The 25630-nt window shown below is 44.3% G+C and overlaps 1 protein-coding gene across 5 annotated transcripts in view; it reads left to right on the forward strand.

Annotated features, from left to right (window-relative positions):
- CAMKMT (calmodulin-lysine N-methyltransferase) overlaps positions 1 to 25630 on the forward strand; it is a 715155-nt gene that overhangs the window by 356452 nt on the left and 333073 nt on the right. For 3 of the 5 annotated variants that reach the window (XM_081833494.1, XM_081833496.1, XM_081833492.1), the window contains 2 exons: positions 3489 to 3620; positions 9242 to 9797. In XM_081833494.1, the coding sequence (XP_081689620.1) occupies positions 3489 to 3620; positions 9242 to 9319 (210 nt within the window). In that variant the 3' untranslated portion in view covers positions 9320 to 9797. Of the gene's footprint in view, positions 1 to 3488; positions 3621 to 9241; positions 9798 to 25630 lie in introns of those variants that run through there. The other 2 variants (XM_081833495.1, XM_081833493.1) reach the window with 2 other exon arrangements.

Below are 25630 nucleotides of genomic sequence, written 5' to 3' on the forward strand. Positions count from 1 at the left end.
TAATAGTTGGTTGCCTGGAAATGAAACAGAAATAAAGGCATTTCACTGGCATAGCATATTCCTTTTAAAAGAAATCTGAAGCATACTTATTTTTTCCAGAAGTACACACCCTTTAATATATGAGTATAGATTAGTCTAGCAAAATAACAACTGAGCTCACGATGTAAACAATATCATTGCTGTTTAGTGGAACTACTCCTCTCTCCTCTCCAGGGATAAATGAATTCTCTCAAATTTCTGCCCATCAGTCAAAATTTTACGTTCAATTGAGTGTTCATTCTGAGTTTAAGATGATTCTGTGACTTCAAATGCCTAGAAAGTTGGGCTTTGGTAAATTGAAAATAATTTTTCTAAAGTGATGGGCTAATCTGAAATCTATATATTTTTTTTCTTGTTTTGATTTTTGCAGCCTAAATTGTAGGGCGTATTTCTCTGATTGTACCAGTGTCCTGCTCCACTGGGGACAAGGGGAATTCTAAAGCCATTCCTTATGGGGTGGATGCTGGCACTCAGTGGCTGTTTATTGAATGAATGGTTGATGTACTATTGTCCCTCCTAAATATTGATTCACATCTCAAAGGTGTCTGTATTCAATGAAATGAAAAAGAAAGCATTTTAAAACCCATAACTGAGTAATTAGAAATTAAAACTACTGCTCACTCTTTTTCCTTGTTGTGGGTACAGTATTGTGCACAGAATGCTGCCCTCTGAAATCCCATCAGAGCTACCGACTCTGGAAAAGCTTCTTGCAGAAAATCTTTTCTAAAGAATAAGCAATAGAATGTGGCCTTCGAATTCCCAAAGACTTGCATTTCTCAAATTATTTCAACATCTGGATTTAGTTTATTCTCTCAATAAGTATTGATTGAGAGTCAACTATATGCTAGGCACTGAGAAAATGCAGTGAATAAAACATTAGATGATCCCGTTGTCATGGAGCGTACACTCCAGCTGGAGGAGACCAGCGATCACAAACAAGGATATATTGTGTGTTAGGGGTGATGAGTGCCCAGAACAAAAGTAAAGGGCGGGGAGGGGAGTGGAGAGCGATGGGGAAGCAGCTGCTATTCTAGAGGGTGGTTAGGGAAGGACAGGTAAGCTAGAAGAAGACCTAGAGAAGGAGAGATGTCTGGGTGGAGGGGGCTGCCATATGCTTAGCTGGGTCCCCCTACAGCTCACCCCGACCAACAAGGGGTTAGGGGTGTGGGGAGCATGGACTCATAAATGTAAACACCAGCCCAGCCAAGAGCCCTGTAGCCCTGTAAACATTATGATACAAAGCTTAGATAATAGCTACTAAAAATCAACTCTTCAATTGTAACTGTAAGACAATTTTTTGCAGGTGACTTTAAAATAAAACAACTTCCATTATTCAAAAACCTAGAATGGCAACCAGCTCTTAGAAATGACTAAAATGACCTACTAGTATTCCCTCCTTTTTTTTTTTTTAACGGAGACTTTGCTCCTCTGCCGAGACCATGTATTATATCTAGTTTCACATCAAGATGAATTTTTGCTGCTAAGTTTGAAAAACGCCTGAAAATAGCAATTAATATTGGAAAAGCTGACAGAACCTTAAGTGTAGTGGCATGATTGGTGCTGCTATAATTATGTGCCTGAGTGTGTACATGTCTATGCAAACACCATATGAAAACACACTTGATGTCCAGGACACTGTATCGGTGTATTTTCTTGTAGGTAAATGAGGGGAAGAGAGGGAGAGGGAGAGAGACCTGATAAAATCTTTCCAGCACTGTTAAGTGGTGGAGATGTTTCTAGTCTTACATCTACATAACCTTGCTTTTCAAATTATTTTCACATTCATCACCTCATTTGATCCTCATGACTTGATGGAGTTGGGGGGGGGCAGACTTTGTTCTTCCCATTTCGTGAGTGAGAAACCTTGATGGGTCAGCTGGGGTGACTGAGGAGATTGGATTATGTCATCCCCAAGGTCCCTTCTAGCTCAACAGTTCCATGGCTTTTTTTTTCTTTCTAATTTTCCTGAGGTGACAGCTGTATAATGGTGGAGACTTTTTAAGCCCAGAACCCTTTCTGCCACATATCCTCATATTCTTCAAAGCCTTCGCTGCATGTTTAATTATCTGTAAAATGTAATGTCTACTTTACAAGGTCGTTGAGAAAATGGTTGATGGGATGAAAGGGAGGGTTCATGAAGCACCTCGCACAGTGGTAGCTATTATTATTATTATTGCCGTAACTATTACTAATAAGGAGGCAATGAGATGAGGTGGAAAGAACATCAGCATTGGAGGCAGGTACGTTTCCAGTCATTTGCCGGTTGTGTCATCTTGGTCAACTATTCAACCGTTCGGAGCATCCTGTAAAATGGAGCTGATCACACCTACATTGTTGGGTGGTGGGAAGAGTCAATGAGACAAATAGAGTTCCTATCCCAGAGCCTGACATGCACTGGATGCTCAATAAATAGTTGGCAGTAATATATGAGAAACCACCTTTCATAAGAAACTGGGATATATTTTCATGATTCCCTCAAAACCTGAAGTGGCATTTCATAGAAGTGAAGTATAACCTTGAAGTTAACAGAAGCATACAGTCATCTTTTAAACAAAAAGAAAAGAAGATTCTGAAGTTCAGCTGTTCTGTGCACGTCTCAGAGGGCGAGGGAAAGTCCATGTGCATCCAGGAGTTAGCAAATGGACATCGTGGAGTTTCATGTCCAATGTCTTCTGAAATCTGGTGTATAGCTTATTCAAGCCCATCCATTCTCCCCACTGCAACAATCTCATGAGGTTGTGCAGTTTAGAAAAGCCTGCTTACCCTCATTATACCACTTTCTTTGAAAAGCAATCATTTGAGTACTGTGAGGAGCTGCTTTGCTCTAATGATGACTATTATGAAGGATTCAATGAAGTTGGAAACCAAGATCCTGGAGCCTTGTCTCTGACAGCATGGTCACAGAAAAGGCTGGTGGCAGGGCTGAAACATGAAAATTCTCTAACAGAGATTGCCGTTACTTGTCTCTATGGAGGATTTCTTGGTATTGAATTTCCAGGGTCCAATAAACTAACATCTATAAGCATCCATTGCCACATGCTCTGGAGCTGTGTTGGGGACACATTGGCAACAGCTAAGGAGTCTCCAGGTGGGTGGCACTGCCGTGGACCAGTTACTCTAAAAGCAGTTGATGGTTTGAACCACTGGACCCAAGAGAGGTGTGCATTGTACAGAATACCAACTTCAAGCCATGTTTTGTTTGTTACATGCATGATTGGAAAAGGATAAAACATAGCAACATTTGAATAGGAAATATACATATTTTGTCTTTCTTGATGTGTATCTATCCTTGAAATTATTCTCACTGTGAATGTCCATCCTGTGTGGACATGTCAAGAACAATTGTGTTTCCTACCTGAGAGCAGTACATTAAATGCTTTACCTAGTGTTTGTTATGTTTGGTTGCCTTCCAGTTTTAAAATGTGTGAATTTCCTTTTTAATGTTCTAGGGGAAAGCAATGGTATTTGCCCCACGCCGAGGGAATACTTTAAACCAGTTCTGCAATCTAGCTGAAAAAGCTGATTTCTCTATCCAAAGACATGAAAATTATGATGAACACATTTCAAACTTCCACTCCAAGGTTAGTTTTCTGCTTGTGTTAGATAACACTTTAATCCGCATTGCATTTTGAAGAGATCATGGTCTTTTTGGCAGGTAACCTAAATATTTGATTAAAGTACTCCTTAGGTGTGCTGCTTCTGAACAGCTATTTGTATCTGATTATTTTGTGTGGTAAAGCCACCTTTTATCTTTGCATGTCTAGCAGGATTTTACAGAAACCATTCCTGTTTACTCCTTTCCCTGAAACAAACTAATCTTTTCATTCATAACAGACTAACTGTAGGATGCAGGGGAGGTGGCATAGAATGAATGATAAACCAGCATTTATATTTTAATGAAAAAACCTTCGGCTTTTAAGTAGGTTAAATGCTCAGCTGCACTGAAATAAATAGAAGGTGAATGTCTAATTGTATCATGTTGGACTGTAAATCTTTATCTTGCTTGCTTTATGGCTGGGTCAGTTGGCAGTTTGAGACTGTTAAATCTCATACAGAATTTCACAGTTGTGGGGTTATATGTCAGATCGAGGAGCTACAAGATTTAGGTCAAAAGCACTTATCTGAGAGTGATTTCTAAGCTTGCTTACATAAAGCAATGTTATCAGCCTTTTTATTATTTATAGGCATAGAGCAATATAGGACACTGAGAGGCGAGTGTTCCACTGAAAACTTTTTAGAAATCTCACCTTGGCTAATACATATCACATTTAGTAGTATAACATATATTACTTCTGTAATTTTGTGCTTTACAGAAATCTCCCTTCTCTGAGCTAGTCTGACCTGGGCAAAAGACTTTGAACTTGTCATGATTTTACAAGTTGCGAACACAGAAAAGTAAAGGCCTGACCTTAATTTTCTCCTGGGAAAATGGGAATAGCATTCTTTATTACCCAGGACTATGATATAATGTAGAAGTATATTGACATTCGAAAAATTATATGCAAAGTGGATCTGATCTTCAGGCAAGAGAAAGAAGATCCTCACTTTGTGGAGATGGTTTCACTCTTCTGGGGTCTCTAAGGTTTCATTTAGCCTCCCCCCTCCTCCCCCTGGGGCAGGGCGGGGGGCAAAGATGCTTTGTGAACTGAAAGGGTTAAATCACCTCCTCTGGATAGTGGAATTGCCCTTTGCTTAGGATCAGAAAATAAAAAGAGAATGGCGTGTTACTCAAATCTTGCCTGCCACTCTAGAATAAGGCTTTCCCTTTTGCAGCCCCTCCCCAGAATAAAAGGAAAGGCTCTGAGGGCTTTACCTGGCAGGGGAAGGGTCTCAACCGGCCCATGGGCTCCTCTCCCCAAAGGGACAAAAACAGGCTTCTCTCCTGGGTCAGGCTAGAGCTACGGGGATCAGGTGATGGCTGCTTCAATGCCATGCCTTTCACCTCCCCCCTGAAACAACAAATGCTTTCAGTTTCTCAATCACAGATCAGGAGAGCAAAGGCAAGAGTTTCTCCACCAGCAGTGATGTTCAGCGTTGTGCCTGATACCCTCCATCTCCTCCCTGCAAGACTGGAGGTGTATGGGGACATTGGAGTCCTTAGTGGCCACCTCTCCTTTGTCTAGAATTTAAGATTGTCAGTGGCTAGGGGACAGCAACTTCCTCTTTTTATTTCCAATGCAGTACACTACCCTGCTAAGCACGTTCCATAAATCGCTAGACATGCCTCTTGCATTTATATTGTGCAACATACCCACAGTTAGTACTCCATAAATGATCGGGGACTGATGCGTCCCACAAAAGTAAATTTCCATAAATATCTAGGTGACCTTAGTCTTTAATCTCTTCATTATTGCTTAAAAGTTAAATTCTCCACTTTGCTGACAGCGGACTAAGAAAACAGTTTCCCTCCTCTTTAGGTTGTGAGGAGTGAGAGTTGCATTTGGTTTTCAGGACGTGGAACCCGCCAGGGGAATATTCTGCAGGGCTGGGGCGCCCTAAGTGAAGGGTACAAACAGTGAACCCATGATGTGTATTTCTAATGAGGAGGGGAGGCAGTTGCAGCTGGTCTGGTGTTCTCCTGCTTCTAGCAAGAGAGTGCCTCTTGTCCCTTCTGTACCAGAAGCATAGAATGCCCGGCTCTCCTGCTCCAGCCCCGGGGATAGCCGTGTGCCGACTGGCCGGCGACAGGCTGGCACGACCCAACTCCGGCTCGCACGTGGAGGTCTTTGCAACAGCAGGATGCCCGGAGAGGGCCGAGGGCCAAGGTGGGGCGTGGGGGGAGCGGGGAGCGCCCCTGCTCCTCGCCGAGCCCCAGTGCTCTTCCCCGGGGCGCCCCCTCGGGCCCCTGCCCGCCGCCCGCCCGGGGCTCCGGGGACGCCGGGGACCGCGCGGCCGCCGGGAACCTCCACCCTGGCCGCTTTTGTTTGCCGCGTGCTAATAGCCAGGGCTTAAAAGTTTTCCATCTTGCGCGGCAATCAGCTTTCTTCCTCTCCATCTCTGGCCAAAGCCCCACGGTCCCTGGGCCGAGGCTGCTCGCAACCGGAGGAGCCGCGTTTTCCTTCAGGCTGCGTGTTATCCTCTTAGCCCTACTGTGTTGGACTAGAGCGTAACCAGCTGGAGGACTGTAAGACGCCTGATAATGCCGCTCTTTTCCGCTGTCCCGTCTTAATCTTGTTACACAAATGGTTGTGAAGAGATTCATGAATTTTAATTTTGCCCTCTGCATTAGTGCCTCACGTCACTCATACACAGCTGGCTTCTCTGCTGAGTTTTCCACCCCTCCTCTTACAACAGGGGGAAAAAAATTAGTTACAATCTTGGCAGTAGTGCAAGGTAAAAAAAAAAAAAAAAAAATCTACAGATTTAGGCAACCACCCATGAAGCTGATTAACAGTCAGTGATCAGGAGGAACAGCTTTGCCTCTTAAACTTTTCACCTCTCATTGTTAACTGTGAAATTTTATTTCCGTTAAAAAGCAAGCCTGTAATCAAAACGGTGCCATTCTGCACTTTTCTGCCAGTGCTTTTGTTAAATTGTGCCCACACCGTGCAGCCAGCGTGCTCAGGAACCAGGCAGCCAAAGGTGTAGTGTGTTTGAAAGATACTGCCTTTCTGTTCGTCCAGGCGACCGGGAGGAAAAATAAACCATTTCCCCTCTCCTTCCCTCTCTTGGTCCCCTCCAGGCTGGGAATCCAATGCCTTGCCCAATGGTGTGGCTCCAGACCTTTCCGATGTTCAGATAAGCAAATTGTTTCTCAAGGCAGAGACCTAACTTAGCCATTACAGCTGGCTTGAAATTAGTTGATAAAAATACTCTCGTTCGTGCAAGTGTTCTCTGAGATCTAATTTTACGTGCCACAGTTTTGTTTTGGGTTTTGGTTTTTTTAACTTTGCAAAACCAGCGGTGTGTTTATTTTCCGTATTTTTTATACTTAGCCGTGAAAACAGGCTTGGGCTCGTTTGCGGAGTCAGTACATTGTGTTAAAAGCAGGGCCATATTGCACTTCTGCTTATCTATTCAAAATGCCGCATTACAAGTGGCTGGTGCTTATAATCTGTGTGGTGTGCTGTTGATAATTGTGGATCCTGTAAAGGGTAAACAGTCTGAACTCCACTCCTGCTGCTGTTCCCCGTGCGGTGCCGTGGCGAGGCTGAGCGTGTTACATCCAATTATGAAGTAAAGCATAATGCTCCTAATAGCAGCTATGTAATTTAGTTCAGTCCTCAAAGACCCTGCTTTAACCTCTGAAATTGAAAAATTGTTTTATTCACAATTTGCTTTTTGTTCATTTTTTTCCCCGAGGTGCTTTTTTATTTCTTAAAATTATAATTATCAATTGAGCAAAGAAGTACAGCCTGAGTAAACCACATCACATTCCCTCATCGAAAGCAAGTATTTCCCCATAGCCTCGTGTGTGTTCAAGTGCCCTCACATAGCCGACTTGGTTTCAGAACTGATCTGCTGGGGTAGAGTATTGCCTTTGAGGGCTGTCGGCTCTTTCCCCATCGCGGGAAGGGCTCACAGTCAACACGGGGCTGGCCCCTGGCCCCTTCTAGCAAGGAAGCCTCTGCTTTGGCCTCCAGAGGTCAGCACAGAATCCAAGTTAAAAGTGATTTCTAACCCATATTTACAGAAGAATTATTTATCCCACATATTACCTCAGGGACTTTATAAAGAGCTCATTTGAGTCTCTGTATATTAGTGCATTGTGAGTGAGTAGGTCAGCTGACTCACGCTGAGTAATCAACTTTCCCTGATCCCCAATCCCTGAGGAAGAATTGAGCTAGCTTGGCCCCCTCTTCCCTCTGTAAAATATTTCAGTGAGCTCCTTCTATCACTAGGGCAACTGGCAACAAAGATATTTATAGTTGGTAGGTCCTGGTTAGTGGGTTTGGATTGGGAAGTTTGGGAAGCCATTTTCTTGGCCTTTTTTTTTTTTTTTTAAAGAGTGATGTTAAGGGACCGTGTGCTTACGATTAACAGTCCCGAGTTTGGTGGCAACACAAATCCAGAGGATCTTTCTAAGGTAGACAACTCATAATCTATAAACAAAGCAAACTCCATCTAAGAAAACAGAATGCAGTTACTTCAGTGATTGTACCATCATTTCTTATGAAAATGGATTAGAAAGTAAGACGGGGTTGGCTTTCTGTTCCCCAGTGAGAAAGGAAAAGCAGTCTCATTGCTCCTTGTCCTTAACAGTGAGGGTATGTCACAGTTTGGGAATATGATTTAGAAGAAACACAAAAAAAATCAAGGTAATATGCCCCAGACCTATACTAATCCAGGAAAGTGTCATATTGGAGCCATTCATTTAGTTTCGGGGGGGGGAGGGGTGTAATCTGATTCAAAACAATAAAAGAATTGAGTCCATACATAATTAAAAGAAATATCTATTTTCTGATCCTTATCAATTACAAAATGAATTAACGGCTCAAAAACCCCAATTTCAAAAATGTTAATTTTGTCTTTATAAATAGCACATTACTGTTTGCTAGGATAAATATAAATATGGCTGTCAAAATTCTTCTAGCCAAATGAGGAAAAGAGTACTTACTCTAGGTTTGAGAACTCTGACTGGATTTTAAAATCTACCATGGAAAGGCCCTCAGAACCTCACTTGAATGGTATGGAAGCTCTAATTGTTGGATTACCTTTTCCTCCTCAGAAAAAAAAATTGTGTAATTATCATTACTATTAAAACCCCCCAAGAAGCAGCTGGAGAGCCTTTGAGATGTCTTAGGCCCAGAAGCCCATCCCTTGTGCCCGGGTTCTGCCAGTCTCCAGATGATCAGAAATGCCTGCCTGCCTTGTTCCTGGGGCGCAGGTGGGGGACAGAATGGACCAAGAGCAGAAACTTCTATGCCAAATGGCTGTTCTGGTGCAGATGAGCGAGCCTCCAGTTCTCCCTTAACTGAAGGTCCCCACAGTTCATAGAGGTCACAAATGCAGTCCGGCTATTTATGAAAAAGCACGCTGCCCTCCTCCTTATCCCCGCCCAAGGAAATATTCCAGCTTGATGGATGCATAGTCCTATCTTGCCAATGCCACTGAGAATTACTTTGCATTGCTTTTCTGCGATTTATTTACCGGAACAATATATTCAAGTAAGAAGTCTTCATTATACTAAATATTAAAAACTACTGGTAAAAAATCCTAAGCTGAGTCTCCTTACCTTTTTTTGTTCTATGATTGTTTTCAGTTGCAAAAGGAGAACCAGGACGTCTATGAAGAAAACCTTCATTACCCACTTCTGCTTATTTTAACCAAAAATGGATAGAAGATTAAGCTACTCAAAAGACGAAAACACCAAGTGCACAGGGCATATTTTCACAAAAACAGAAACCTGTGATGGGTATGATATGCAGCAAGCCTTTGGCTTCCTGAGATCTGTGAGCCCCCCACCACCTCTGCCCCATTCCACATGTGGGTTATGGGGCCCACCTGTCCTCACTCACATCATTCCCCAGCCCTCCTTCACTCCTTTTTCATCTGCTCTTCTTGGACCAAACCTTTGTTTGTCTTTACGTATCTACAAACAGCCTAAGATTTGAATTGGACTCAGGAGAGACCTAAATCTTTTTCTTCCTAATTGATACAGAATTTCTTTTGGTGATCCCCACCCCCCCTTTTCAAAAAAGATCTTGGTCTTTGTTCTGTTTTGGTGGTGGTACTTTTTAATCTGTAAACACAGCAAACATCATGATTCTTTCCTGGTTAAAAATAAATAAATAAAGCCTATCTTTCTCATCTTCAAATTAATTGTATTAAATCTGCCATTTTTTTTTTTTTTTTTTTTTTTTTTTGCTGTCCCTCTCACTCATTCTCTTTCTCCTTTTAAACAGGATGTTTTTTTTCCCTATGGATGTATAAGAAATGACTACATCAGCCCAAAGCCTCATAAACTGACCGTTTGTCCTCTGGACACAATAGTGTGGCCAGCCCTCTGCCCCTCCTCTCCAATTATGTGTGATTAGTCTCAATGTGTTGTGTCAAGGAGGAGGAGTGTGCTGAGTGCTTATTATCTGTTTAGGTACAAGAAGAGCACATTTAGGCTCTGACTATGAATGAAAAGTGAGCCTTTATCGGGGCTCACATCTAACTGCTGCCGTTCTCCAGACCCCTTTCAAAATAGGTCCTTGCCAGAGAAATTTTGAATAAATGGCTGATAAACTAAATTGCAACCAGGGGGAGTTTTTCAAAACTCGACCACACAATTACCTGATTTAAAGGAAGCACATATTGGTGTATGCTGTGATTCGAGTGTGTAGTAAACATTTACTAGGTGCTACCTAGGATTAAGAGAGAATGACTTTTCTGCAGGGAACCCAAGCATATCCTTGCCTGGTGCATCCACGAGACGCTCTAATGCCTTTTGTGGAAATTCAGATGTTTATCTGTAAGGAATCATCTGGGCCCACTTTAGCAGTAATGTCATTAGTAGGTTAGCTCTATATTCTCCTATCTTTAGTCGAGGCAGAGAGTGTATTTAGCGGGCTGCAATTAAAGGGATAGGTGGGAGACCGGGGGCAAATCCTTTTGCATGTTAAACAAACTTAACGGTCATAAAAACAGCCACTCTCAAACGTCTTCTCTGCTCACTTCTATCATCAAACAAATTTTTCACCATCGGTTTGCATGTCCTTGTATTCACCACTCTTTCTGCTCCATTAGAGCACCTAGATGGATCTCGGAAGGCATAGGTCAAGTCGCAGTTAGATCATACATTTCTTTCTCACAAAAACTTGAATTGCAATGCCAAGTGATGGGCTAACATCACAATAACAGCAATTTATTCCTCTTTGGATAAAACAGCAGTCTATTCTCGGTGCTAGATAAAGACCAGGGCAATGCAAACCAGCCATTTAGCTGGGTAGTTCAGCTAGTGGCAGCTCTCCTTTGGCGACTGTATGGGTTGCACACTGGCTTCATATTTTCTTGTTTAAAAATTAGAATTTGGAATGTTTTAAAAGGCAACACAGGTAGTTCCATTTATACTGGTGAAAATACAGCAGAAATTATTTCTTCTGGAAAACCTGCAACTAAATCTGCCAGACAAAGAAAACCCATCCCTATGTAGCACCTAAGATGGTCTGTTCTGTTTCTTTTCTTTGGAAATGTAGAGAATATTTTCTTTGTTTTCTCACGAAAATACATGAATTGGCAAGAATTTAATTTGCGTTTGTGTGTCCTGGGTGTAGAAATCCAGCGTTTATTTCTTTGGGAGAAATTTTATTTTAAGAAAGTGAGCTAGTAGGAATGTATTCTTTAAAAAAAAAAAAAAGCTGAGAACGGTATGTGTAGTTTCCTAAGCTTGAGACACGGTGTAAGAATTGAGCTGTTCTTATCAAAAGATACCTAGTAAAGAAGTATGCTTATTGTGTCTCCTGTAAAATGCTAAAGGTTTCGTAGATCTGCTCTTTATGGGATCCTCACCTGGAAATATCTCTAGTCCAGGCTCTTTGGAAGTTTGTGAGAAACTCATGTTGTGTATTACTGAAGAACTTAAAAGTGTTTTTATTTTCTCAAATTTTTATGAAATGCCAGTATTGAGAAGGAAAAAAATATATCTGCTTTAGAAAAGTTACCATCTTCATTTCTTTTTAACTTCATGATTAAGAATTATTTCTATGCATCATTGTTGGGTCATATAATTGCAATTGAAATACCCCTTCCATAATTATCTATTAGGTAATTATGCCTGTGTTTGTTTCAAAAGGAAGCCTGTCCGCGTAGGAAATCATTAGAATTATTATGATGTTCCTCTTCTCCATGTACCTGAATCCCCTGATAAAACTCATGATTTTCCTTTATCCTACTAAGTAGATTGGGGTGGATGTAAGAATGTTTCCCATATCACCCATGCTCAGTTCTAATGTGGTGATATGAACAGCCACATACAACTTGGTTATAAGAAATATATTTTATTTTATAGCAAGATATATGCTGTGAATTGGGATAAAAGTGCTAGAAAAGACTACCTAAGAGGTTGATGCTATTTTGTATAAATTGTGTATTTTGTCGGCTTTTTGACTGAGCATGAAAATGTAACTTCCATTAGGGAAGGGTAATTTAGGTGCTCAGTATTCAGCAGAAAACTTGTCGGGGCCATAAAAGCTTTTCTGGCTGGTTCCTCGGGTGTTTTCAGAGAAGAGCTGCCCACCCCTTGCTGATTTTCCCTTTGGCTTCAGTATGGGCTGAATTTACCACGGCATACCTGTTGAATCAATTTGGGGGATCCAGCAGTTAACTGAGTGAATGGAAGGATTAGTGGCCCTCTGGAGCCCTATTTCAACAGCCAGGTGTCTGTCCTGAACTAGTTAACTGCTTTTGACAGTTGGAGAAGCTGGTTTTAATACCATAGGCAGGAGGTTGTGGTGGTGGTGGGTTTGTTGTTGTTGTTGTTTTTTCCTTCTTCCCGCTACCAAAGTAGAGCATACCTTCTCCTAAGGGTTAGGCTTTTGTTTGTTTATCTGTTTAATAGGAATGGACCTATCCCTTCCCTCAACCCAACTTCCATGGAGTTTGTCTTTATGCTTAGTCAGCATTCGACCTGTTTCCAATCCATGCCAAACAATTGGGTGGCATCGTCTGACAGGACCCTTTCACTGGATTCTGGTAGGGGATATGGGGCAGGACACCCACACAGGGGAGGGAATCAAAGTGTATGGACACACACACACACACACACACACACACACACACTTAGAAGGAAGAGATGAGGCTGTTTAGACCCGAGATCGGGACTCCAGTTTCCAGATTGCAGGTATGCTCCTCACCCCAGATCAAAATCTCCTGAGTTCAGACTGCATGAAATGTCATAATTATGCAGAGTGTATCTCATAATTTAGAAAGATTGATTTGAAAGTCAGGGTCTCCTTAGAAACTGAATTTAGACAGGGCAAATGTTTTCCCGAGTGGACTCTTTCCAAATCAGGAAGGAGCTTGTTGGTGTTTGAGAAACCATTAAGCTTGAAATGCCACTTTTCATTCTCAGACTTTGTTTTACCCAGGAAGCTTACTGCCTAGGCTGTGGCTAAAAGCTCACTGTGCTCTCTGCCCTGGAAGTCTGCGTTTGGAGGCTATATTTTGCCCTTTTTGTCCCTGACTTTTCAATTAATACATTTTTTTAATAGATAAAACAGATCATACTGTGACTTTTAAAATGTCAACAAGCCTGTAAACAGAAATGTAATAAAATGGCTAATAGGAGATTCAATAGTTAATAGAGGGCCTGAAGTGTGAGCAAATACAGTAGCTGTATATTGGAAAATGTGCAAGTGGAGATGGCTTTAGTATTGCAAACTGAGGAAGAAAATTGTTTTTAATTAGCACCTTCATAAGAACTGCTGATTAATACTGTTTTGTTTGGTGAAAAGCTTTCAGCTGAGTAATTTGTACAGCCATTACAACAGTTTTGTTAGAGCGGCACTCCTGTTGTTAAACACAAACAGCAGATGATAATGGTGGAAGATGAGTTTGTCATGTAACAATTTACCTTACTGAAAAAAGCTTTATATAAAACCCAATACAGTAGGTACCAGCAGAAATCACATAGTTTAAATCTTTCCAAAATTGCAGTGTGCTGTGTGTGTGTGTGTGTGTGTGTGTTTCAGGGACTAGAAGCAGATTTTATATCATTTATAAAATTATATACACAATTTAAAGGTGGTGTAGCATGGACAGACCACTTTTTTTTCAGCAGCATTTTACATCAGAGCAGTAAAGTGGCCGGGTATTCAAACACTTTCTAACTACACAAAGCAGGTTGGAAAATGGAATCCTAATTAAATAATGTTACTCAGATGGAAATTTGCATTGGGACGGGATATAAGGAAATAAGAATTGGTGTTTCTGCCTTAGGTGGGTTTATCACACATAGGATCTTTTTTTTTTAAATCTCTTTCTCAAGGGAAGTTTAATTAACCTTTTTCTCCCCCCCCCCCCCCTTTGGAGGTGTTCTAACCCACCAGGGAAAAGAGTGCCCATACAATGAGACTTGACCAGGGAATCAGAAGCTGATTTCAGTGAATTCCCATCATATGGATATTGTCCTAGCCACATGCATGGGAACTTTTTTTTTAATAAAATGCAATGGTATAGCATATTTGCATTAAAATATTACACTAACCAAGGCTGGTAAGAACTGTAAATTATTGGAGTGGCGTAATATAGCATGAGTTTTTTTTTTTTTTTTTTTTAAGACAGGCCTTCGGGGTAATAACAAGGGTTGAGGCTCACGACAGTGCCAAATAAGCTTTAGACAGCATAATAGTCTGCAAAGAAAGCCACAGAGCACTAATGTGAAGGAAGAGCTGTCCACCACATGCAGCAAAAATCACCAAAGGTCATTTTATGGTAGCAATTGTGACATAAAATTGGTGGTCATGCTACATGTCTAATACTCAGCACAGCTTTATAAATGATGGGCCCCTAGCGATGGCTGTCATTAAGTGCTTTCATCATAATAAACTTTAAACTGTTGGCTTTATGAATCGCCAGCTAGCTTCAGCTGTTCGTTGGATGGAGCTTGCAGTGCCTTAAGTGTGACAAGACCTATTAGGAATTGCAACCATGTTTCAAGCGTACTTGGCTTCCCCACTCCTGGGGTGATTGCTGCCTATTAAAGGCGTCTGGGAAGATTTTCCTCCAGCAATCTCTGATCAAGAGCTTTTTTGGGCTTTGACCTGCATTTCCTTCAAGACTTTCTCTGAGGAGTTTTATAAGAGCAAAACTCCAGAGGATTTATAGCCACTTCTGATTAATACCTTTCCAGTTTTTCTAGCAACTCTCCCACTGCTGCATAGAGAAAAGCTTTCATTGTTCCTGAGGTGCTTATTTGTGACCTTTTCTCTGCTTCCTGATTCCCTCTAACGTGTTCTCTCAGTGAAATCCTCGGGGTGGAACCAAGACAGTCGGTGAAGTTGTTACAGCTGGAGAGACAGAAGGAAAGAAGGAGGCTTTTATATTTTTAAAGAATTACCCGCCGTGCAGCCTCGCCCCGCCCATTTAAATACCCGCAGTGACGTCACCCTCCGCCCGCCGAACCAAACGCATCCTTAATGAGCCCTCGGTGTAAACTGAGCCGACACATAAAGATTTCATGATTCAAATTACACTTTCATTAACCTTTGGCATAGGAAGTCTTTTAGTTTCTATAAATCTTACAGTGGCTTACTGTCTGCCCTACTGATGTGAATAATAGATGTTTGGGGAAATCGCTCTTTAAAAACCCAGGGTATTTAATTTACAAGGGCTAAATACATATTTCAGACTCACTTAGCAAAAACTTTAATTACTTCTTGTTGCTTTTTCTAACTTGGAGGTCGCCTCCTCCTCCCCCTACCCCCAGTTTTCTTCTGCTTGACTCAGATGTTTTAGAGATGACAAAAGCTTTCACTAAGTCCCTGTCTTAATACTCTTATTAGTCTTTCCTTTAAGCCAAGTAATGTCCTAAAGATAGTTAAGGGAATGTCTCAGGTGTGGACCATTACACAATTAAATTAGCAAACCTCGGAGGGACTGGATTAGGACTCAGCAGGGAACACCTGGGATTCTAGGGCAGACCCGAATTTCTGAATGGCAGGGCTCTCGCCCTGAATAGTGAGGGTCTGCCCGTCTGGGTAGTCCCAATCACAAACTTGTCTCGCTAGATAAAGTATCGCAGGCTAAACTCCCTTTTCCCCGGGAGTAGGTTTCTGTGGCTGTCAAGAGGAACAGGAAAACCATCAGCGAACGTGTCAAGCTGAAGAGAAAACAAGAGTTGGAGGACTCGTGGCGTTTCCCATACAAAGGCATCCGCCCATCCCTCCCTGTGAGCCAGCCAAGGGTGGACAAGTGCATTTTGAGTCTGCTGCCCAGGTGCAAGGGGTGGGGGCGGAGCGGCTGCCGAATGCCCCAGAACAAAGGCGCCTCCAGGAGCCTGTGCAGAGGTCACTTGCCGCCTCCAGGGCAGATTAAGGAGAACTGCGGAGGGCATTTGGAGGAAGTGGTGCTGTTCTTTGGGAAATCAATTCGTCCCACCCTTAATAGGGCATTTTGCCCTCCCTCTTTGGGAGTCCCAGGCAAATGTGCTCCCAGGTCTCTCAGAATCAGTTATTAACCGGTCCGTGTTTGAAGAGGCGACACCTTTCCCTGCCTGAGCTCCTTCAATAGCCCCTGCCCCCTGAGAATCTCTTTCTGCTCTCTGCAACGTCTCACTTCCCCTTTCTCGCTCCTTTGGGCTCTCCCGCCCCTCTCTACCCAGGCTTCTTTCATAATTAGGCTGGAAGTGGAACTTTCCCCCACTCCCTTACTTTGAGATTTCTTTTTTCCCAGTGACCTGGGCTGCACTTTGCCCCCACTCCCTGCCTGCCAATCTCTTCAGGGTTAGGGCCTCTCTCTTTCCATTCTTGCAGGCTCCCCCTCCTTGAGAGCCCCGGGAGGCCCAGCCTCCCAGAATCCGATCTCCTTCCAACACTGCAGCCCCCCTGTGGAGGAAGGAAGAGGCCTCCTCCGAATGAATGGCTGGTAAGGAGGTTTTTAATTTGTCTGGAAATACAAGAAAAAGTCCTCAGAGCAGCGTCCCTCCCTCACCTCGTTTGGAAGCCCTTCTGCCTTCCGGGTGGGCGCTGTCACCTCACCAGCCTGTGCCGGGTCCACAGGGACGGTTTGGCGGAGGGATCTGAAAACACCGGTGAAAACTGCCTACTCAATCTAGAATAAGGCCGCCGCTTTTAAATGAAATTCTTGCTTTTTATTGCTCGCAGCCCACCAATGTGAGAAATTTGGAAGTTTAGCATGATTCTGTTAGACAGGGTCGGAAAGGGACCATCACTGCCTAGATGTGAAAGCTGCCTCCTGATGGCCGAGCTCTCCTTGAGCTTGGGGGAATGTCACCATGCTGTTCCCAACGCAGAAGACACTACATTTAAAAGCTTTGCCCACCTGACCTGTGGTTTCACCTCCAGGTGCATTAGCCTTCATTTTCCTTTATAGGCTTTATTTTTAGGAGCAGAGGGCACAGCCCTGACCGTTCTGTTTTGAGTGGAATGCACTCCCTCTCTCTCTTTCTCTTGGCCAAACCATTTATATAAGCGGCATCTCATGATGCCAAGAGCCAACAAGAATGAGACAGCTCACAGCTCCCAAGCTGTCTGAGGTGTTTTCCTCTCTTCCCAGGTTATTTGGGTCAGCCCACTTCTGTAGGACCACCTGGGTTGGGGGACTGAGGCCTCAGAGTCTCCAGCCTGCTGTCTGTGTTTTTCCCTCACCGCACAGCCGGGGGCTTTTTCTAGCCTCAGCCTCCTTTTCTGCACCTCCCCCCCCAAAACAGACTAGATAAACCATAGGAGGGTTACAATATTCTCAATATGAATATGATACTGAAGGGGTTTATCGGGCTCCACCCTTGTGGTAGATTGGGAAAACAAAACAATATTTTGCAGCTCTGCTCATCAAGAAACGAAATCTGTTTCCCCACCCTTGATTCTCACCTTGATTTGTCTTACTTTGGCCAGTGAGGCATTAGGAACTCCCGAGTTGAAACAGAGATCTGAAAATCTCTTGCACAATGGAGTTTGCTCTCTCTTGACACTTTTGGAAGCCAGCTACCATGTGAAAAAGCGCGGGCTATCCTGCTAGACACCGGACACCTGGAGCCTGTTTGTCCCCATTATTCCAGCCCTGTGAGTGATGGCATTCAGGACCTAACAGCCCCTAGCAGACTAGCTGCTGACTATAACTGCGTTGGGTGAGTCAGGTGAGTCAGGTAAGTCAGCAGAAAAACCACTCAGCTGAGAACGAGCCCAAAGTTCCTACTCACAGAATCATGAGCTAATAAATGGTGGTTTTGAGGCAAGCCACTCTCAGGCTCCTAGAAGACACAAGAGAAAATAAGCTACAGGAGAAAGAACAATGGAGTCAGAATCAGAATAACTGCATTCCAGCTCAGACTGTACCAGTAATAAACTGGTGATTTCAGGCAAGCTACTTACTTTCTGGGCATCACTTTCCTCCTCTCTGAACTAGATAATTTAATTTCCCGTTTCACACTAAATTGTGAAGTATTCAAGATAAAGACCTTCCATTATCAGGGCCAGAGATTTTCATCACCTCGGGGAATCAGCATTCCCTGATGCTGCCAAGAAAAGTTGTCCTGCATTAGCTTGGTCCTAGAGAATACTGAGTACTTCTAAGTAGGCTTTGTCTTGTGAGGTTCTGAAATGACCCCACTATCCCGCCTTGCTCTGTTGCAGGCTGAATCTGGGGGGAGAGCAAGGCGGGATAGTGGGGTCATTTCAGAAGCAGTGGGGGCCCTAGAGCCTTCATTTGTATCCACTTATCTAATAAATGTTTATTGGGTGCTGGTCACCCTGTTAGGTGCTGCGGATCTAATAGTGAACAAAAAGACCCCATTAGATGCTAGACCCTAGTGAGAAAGACAGAATTGCTCTCCACATGTAGCTTGCATTCTAAACAGTAAATGTGCCAGGGCATTTATGGAATGGTTATAAATTGTGATAAAGTCTATGAAAAACCGATAGGGTCCTATTGGTAGAGAATTCTAGAGGGGCCTTCCTTCAGACAGGATGGATGCAGAAAGCCTCCCTGAGGGTCTCCAATGTGAGAAGGAGCAGTCATGTAAAGCAGTGATGGTGGGGCTGAAGAGCTTAGAGGGAGGAATGAGGAAGGCAGGCCCCAGGGTAGACCGGAGCTGGTGCCCCTGAGGAGCAAAAGGGGGCCTAGGGAGGAGGGATGTAGGATGCACAAGGGCCGGACTGTACAGGACCGAGTGAGTTTGGATTTTTATCTGGAGTCTGATGAGCAGCCGTGGAAAGGTTTGGAGTAGCGGAAATGACACAATCAGATGGAGATTTTTTTTTAATGCTCACTCCGAATGCTAAATGGAGGGTAGTTTAGAGGAAGTGGAGATTCCAGTTAGGAGGCTCCTGTAACGTGGTGGTCCTGGTGGAAGGAACGGCAGTGTGGACTGGGGACACAAGTGACAATGCGGAAGATTCAAAGTCTGGGCTTGACCTACAACTAGCAGGATTTCGAGTGAAAATCGGGTGGTCAGCACAAAAGTCTGAACCGACTGCATTCGGAATGCAAGCCCCTTTGCTCCACTTGGCCAGGGATATGTGGAGGTGTGAGAGGACCAACGACAGGCAGGATGGGACCTCCACATGCACCACTCCCAGCTTCATGATCTGCAAGTTCACGGGCACTTGGGAACAGGGGTCTTCATATCCTGATACCTCCTGGGCCCCCCAGATGGGCCTTGCCTAATATCCTCTGATACGCTCAGAGAGAGAGAGGTGGCAGTGCCCAGACAGGATGAGGCTGTAGGACTAGCAGCTCATTTCTATTCTTTCTATGGATATAACCCCCAGGATATAACAGTTCACTCATACTATTTTCTAGACATCCAGCACTCAGGGGTACTAAGGGAAAAACCCAGGGAGGTCAGAGACCAGCCTCTGTCCTAGCCATAAGGCCCCACTGAGCTCAGCAGATGCAAGGCAAGTAATTCCCTATGTGACAAGATTTAAAGAGCACAGGAAAGCTCTTGGGTGGGAAAGAAATGTGTTACTAATACTGAAATTCCACCAACAGGACATCTTCCCCTTAGCTCAAGGTGGGGAGTACTGTTAAAACAGGGCTTTTCTTGGCAGAGGTGACATTGGCATGGTCCTTGGTGTGAAAGACCTGAGAACAGGCCTTAGTGGGGATGGCGAAGTGAAATGGGGGGTTGGGGGGGGAGAGGACACCAGGAACCTAGGGGAAGTTAAGGGACTCCAGGACCTGGGGAAGGAACAGAAATGGGAGAATCCCAGTGTCAAAAGCCACTTAAAAGCTTTACAATGTTACCTGGGGCCCGGAGGGCTCTCCTGACTGGACAGTGCATACACCTGCCTGTATGGGAATAAGAGAATGAGACCCATGCAGTACTTCCAAACTCTTAGGGAGATGGAGCATGTCCTCAAACAATGCAGATCCGTAGGGAAGGACTGGCAGAAAGGTTGCTAGAGATAAAGGAGGAGCAAGTACACTTTGGAAGAGGAGGCCAGACTTGTTGTGGGTCTTGAAGTGGTGGCAGTGGGAGGGAAGGCCCTACCAGGGCAGGCGGCTCATAAGCTAAGGCGCAGGGGGTGGTTTCAGAAAATGTTTGATTCGGCAGGAACGTGGGGTCAAATGAGGTAAAAATCCACTCATCCCATAGAGGTTCCTCAAAGCCTAACAGGTGCCAGGCACTCAGGGAAGAGTTGTAAACCAGATATACAAATTCCCTGACCTCACAGAGCAGCATTCTAGTGTGGGGAAGAAAGGCAATCTACATGCACACAAATAAGGCTGGTTCAAATCAGGATAGGTCTGCTGAAGACAATAAAATGAGTTGCTATTTTAGAAAGTGACTGGGCCTCCTTTAGATAAAAGGTCAAGAAAGCTCTCTTGAAGAAGGAATCATTTTAGTTGAAACCTAAATGACAAAAAGGACCCAAGCTTTGGAGATTGAAAGGAAGGGAATTCTGGGCAGAGGCAACAGAGAGTGCAAAGGCCCTGAGGCAGAAGCAAATCTGCAGAGCCTGGGTGTGTCAGGCACAGCGCATGTCAAGTGCATGGTATGAGGCAGAGTGTATAGGACCTTGTAGCCCATGGAGGAGAAGCTGGATTTTATTTTAGTGGGAATCTTCTGGAAGACCTTAAGAAGAGGATTGACATGATCTTGATTTCTCTATTCCTGCTCTGAGGAGAATGGGAACCAGCTAGGAATGAACCAGCCCAGGACACCTCTGGCCCCATCTCCACCCTTTTTTCTAGGCTGCACTCAGGGATTGGCAGAAATGTTACAAACCTCCCAACGAACACCTCTGAAAGTTGTCTTCAGCTATCACATGTCCTACGACCCTGGGACTATTTAAAGGAAAGAAAACCTCAACCAAGGATTGCAGCTCACATTCACTGAGCACTTACTGTGTGCCGGGCATCGTGCTGAGCACTTGACCACCATCTCCCTAACCCTTTCTCATCTTCACATCCACCCTCTGACCTTGTTGTTATATCATCCGCTTTGCAACAGATGAGGAGATTGAGGCTCAGAGAGGTAGAATGACCTGCCCAGCCATCTCAGGCCCGGCACCATTTCTGCTGAGGGAATGGTGTGCCCCGATGAACCCTGGCCATTCTGCCGGTGAGACCTTTGCCCAGAGGGAAAGGCCCAGCTGGAGAGAAGGCTTTTCGGTTCATTTGGATGCAGAGGAAAAGAAGGAGGGCATCCTTAGGGCTCGGCGGTTGGACGGGTAGAGGCACTGGGGCAAATCAACAGTGGAGAGCCGTGTCCGAGCCAAGGGCCCTGCTGAGGCTCCCATGCACGTGATGTGGCCAGGTTGGGGCCCGAACCGCAGACAGATCAGAGGTCAGCCACCCCTCAGAAGTCATGTGCCAAGCCTTCATTTCCTGCCCCCCCCCCACACACACACACTCACACTCTACCTGCTTGCGAAGCAGCTTTCTTGGGACTCTGGCCTCCAGGGACTCCAAGTGGTCGCCAGTGGTTAGGTGCTCCTGGCGGCCAGTCCCTAAAATCACCTGAAATGCTTTCTTTGTCTTGGGACTTGATGGCTAATCCCCGGGAATGGATGTTGGGAAGTCAGTTATAATGTCTCACCTGGTGTCCGGCACTGTGACCACAGCTGCCACTCCCACATGGGGTCACTTGTGGCCTGCTCACCTGGGCCGAGGTGAGGCTCAGAGGCCACTGGGTCAGCAACACCAGAGACATTCCTTCCCTGTGTTCCCTGCCCTTCCTTCCTGGCAAGGGAGAAGCCAAGGTTTTTGACAGAGAAATTGAGTGTGTTAATGTGATAGATTCACCCCCATACAGTGATTAAGTGGCTTCTCATCATCCGTACCATCGGTAGAGACTATGAAAATTAAGGAGAGCAGAAGAGATGAGGAAATACAGCCAGCCCATAAACTCGTTAGGACCCATTACCATCACCGGGAGGGCAGAACAAAGGACGTGTCCCCCAGGGAGCAAGAGGCAAAAAGGAGACCAAGAATCCGCAGACACGCCATGGGTAGGGACAAGAAAACTCCCAGGGAGCCGCAGAGGAATTATTCTCGGGGGAGCCTATTCTCAGCGCAGAGGCGCCCACACACAACCCCATCTCTCAAGGGCCTGTCTCCTCGCTGCCTGGTTGCCAGGTAAAGGAGGAACACCCCGAAAATTCCATTCCCCGAACAGTGCATTTGACATCACTGCAGCCATTTTAAAAAATGATCCAGCATATTTAGGTGTTTCTTTCTCTTGGGCTTGGTGGTGGGGTGGGGAGAACTCTCATCCAAAAGTCTATGTTGCCCGCAAGGCTCAGAACAGACAGATTCTGGTTGGTCGCTTATATGATTAGCATTCCCTTCCTGGTTTTTTTTTTTGAGGGGGGGGCGGTTACGACTAAACATTCCTTGATGTCAATGGAATATTAAAGATTTAGATCTTTCCGCTTTTGATGTTGGCAGCAACAGCTGCTAACCTGATATTAACGACTCTGGAAGCTTCCTCAGATTTGCTGCAAGGGGTCTCCCAAAAGGGGCTGAGGGGAGAGAGATGTTTACTCAGCTCCTTCCATCGCAAATTAAATATTCAAATTGGGTTTGTTCTGAGGCATTGTTGAGGCTTGAGCTTTAGCTTAATGGAAACGGTATTGTCCCCCGAATAAAGGTTTCATTAGGCCAGCCCGCAAACTTTTCCCATTATCCCCTGCAAGAAACAATCTGGGTGACAGCCTACCCGTCATAATCCCCTGCTTCAGATTTATGGTGACAAAAGACTCTTAATACTGAAAATGTTCGGGGGGAGGAGAAACACTTCCCAAACAAGGGGTCTCTCCCTTCCAGGCCAGGTAACAAAGGGTCAGGAGGAATTTGGTGGGGCCTCCTGGCCACCTGCCGATTAAGCCTGTGGTCAGTAGATTAACTGCAGCTCTGACTGAGTGTTTGGAAAGGCAAGTTACATGGCAGAGCAAACAAAATTCAGACTGTGCTTTACACATGGTAATCCCAAATTTAATAAGAGCCTCACCACTGGGAAGCCAAAGCCAAAAAGGTAGCTGAGGTGTGGAGCGATATTGTTCCCAGCAAGGAATATCGCCATCGGTGCTAGGCAGCCTCCGGACCACCCCCTGGGGGTTCTGTGGCCTCAGCTGAAAAGTTCCTCCTGGTCTCTTGGCTGAGTTGGCTATTTTCCCTCCTTCCAGGCTTCAAGGGCCTTGTCCAGAGATGAGTCACAATTCTGTCTGTCCGGAACAAAGTCCCTGCAGAATGCTTGGGTGGTCAGAAGGCCATATAAGCCTCAAGCCCTGTGGGCTGCCCCGGAATCCATCTTCTCGACCACAGGGCTCGCCGTGGGCAGAGCTGAGGCTTCCCACGAGGCCATGGGAAGCCTGTAATTCAGGCTTTGCACAGCAGTAATGAAGGCCTGGATGTCTACGCCTAGTCAGATACCAGATGTCTAAGATGGAGTATATGTGGGGTTTGCTTTGGGCACGTGTGAGTTATTTCCCAAACTATGATTAGCTGAAGACATGTTTCTTTTGTGGCCACCTTCGTGATCATTCATTCACTCAAGAGATATTTACTGAGCACATGCTATGTGCCAGGTCTCTGCTCAAGTGCCTCGGACATCAAAGTGGACAGAAAACAGGCATGGTCTCACTCCACAAACCATACAAACTGAGGTAAGTGCTGTAAAGGAGAGAAAAGTTGTTCCATGGGGCCAGACTATATTTTTCATTTTCTTTTTTTTTTTTTTCTAGGGGGATGCCTCTTCAGTACTGTGAAGGAAGAGAAAAAGACAATTCACATAATGCCAATAAATCTATTTGGTTTATTTATCAAAGGCCAGAGGAGTTTCCTCATTGCCATCTCTTGGGGACCAAATAAAGGATACTGTAAGTTTTTCTATAAAGGAATTCCCTAAGTAGTACCTATCCCACTGGTGTTTTGTCAAAGGCTAGCATAAATCTTAGTCTTTCTTTGCTTACAGTGAGCTGTTTGCTTTAGTGGTCTACACCAGTGCTTGGTCGTATGCTAAGGAAACGTGATGAATTGACCAAGGAGGGGCTTGAAAACACAAAGTACAATAAAAATTAACTTGAGGTGTGTGGGAGAGTGGGAGTGGGACATTTTGGGGAATGTGGAAATTTATACAAATGTAGGACTCCCAGGAAAATATGGATGCTCCATTTCAGCTTGCCTGAAATTTGGCACTTTACCGTCTCCCCGATAAGCCTTTCTTTTCCTTAATGCCCTGTCTAAATAGTTATTTTAATCCTTTCTCATGGATCCATGACATCTAGGTACTTAGTAAATATGTGTGCCCATGTCTACATTTCCAGAATTTTTTGTAAGAACCATTTTTATTTGACCCCTGCCAATTCTTCTGATCTTACTTTCCATGTTCTCTCCTCAGTTCTTATATCTAAACTATATATATGTATTTTTTTAAAGATTTTATTTTAGAGAGAGAGTATGTGTGAGTGGGGGAAGGCCAAGGGAGAGGGAGAAAATCTCAAGCAGACTCCCTGCTGAGTGTAGAGCCGGATGCGGGGCTCGATTTCACAACCATGAAATCATGACCTGAGCTGAAATCAAGAGTCAGATGCTCAGTCAACTGAGCCACTTGGGCCACCCGGGCACCCCCAATCTATATTTGAACAAATGTATAAAACCTCTCCTTCCTCACATGTTCCTTGCCCTGTGCCCCAAGACATGCTGCCATCTCAAACTTCTCAAACACAGTAAGTCATTTGTTGAGAACCTAACCATGGGTCAGACACTGTTCTGGGCATTTTATTTCGTTTAATCCTTCACAAGGAAGGTTGATACTATTACCCCATTTTACAAATGAGGAAACTTGAGATTTATGATTTCAAGTAAATTTCCAGAAGAATGTGGCCAATAAGTTGCTAGTGTCAGATTTTTAAAATTTTGTGAAAGAAATATAAAATTCAGGGGCTCCTGGGTGGCTCAGATGGTTAAGCATCTGCCTTCAGCTCAGATCATGACCCCGGGGTCCTGGGATCGAGCCCCACATTGGGCTCCTGACTCAGCGGGGAGGTTGCTCTCCCTCTCCCTCTGCCTCTCCCCCGCTCATGCTCTCTCTCTCCCTCTTTCTCTCTCTGTGTCTCAAATGAATAAATAAAAAAAAGAAATATAAAATTCATATAATAAACATATATATTTTTAATTCTATTGTCACATGTCACAAGTTATCTTAGGCATTTTTCTTTCTTTCTTTCTTTCTTCTTTCTTTCTCTTTCCCTTCTTTCTTTCTCTTTCCCTTCCTCCCTCCCTCCCTCCCTCCCCCCCCTTTCTTTCTTTCTTTCACCCTTTGACTCCCTTTTCCCTTTATCTACTTCTCCCATCTCCTGCCTCTGGCAACCACCCATCTGTTCTCTGTATCTAGGAGTTTGGGGGGTTTCTTGTTCATTTTTCAGTCTGTTTTGGATTCCACATGTAAGAGAGATCATCTGGTATTTATCTTTCTCTCTCTGGCTTATTTCACTTAGCATGATGCCTTCAATATCTATCCATGTTGTTGCAAATGACC

This window comes from Leptonychotes weddellii, chromosome 10 (genome assembly GCF_054177405.1).
Source record: "Leptonychotes weddellii isolate Sample4059 chromosome 10, ASM5417740v2, whole genome shotgun sequence".
NCBI classification, from domain to species: Eukaryota; Metazoa; Chordata; class Mammalia; order Carnivora; family Phocidae; genus Leptonychotes; species Leptonychotes weddellii.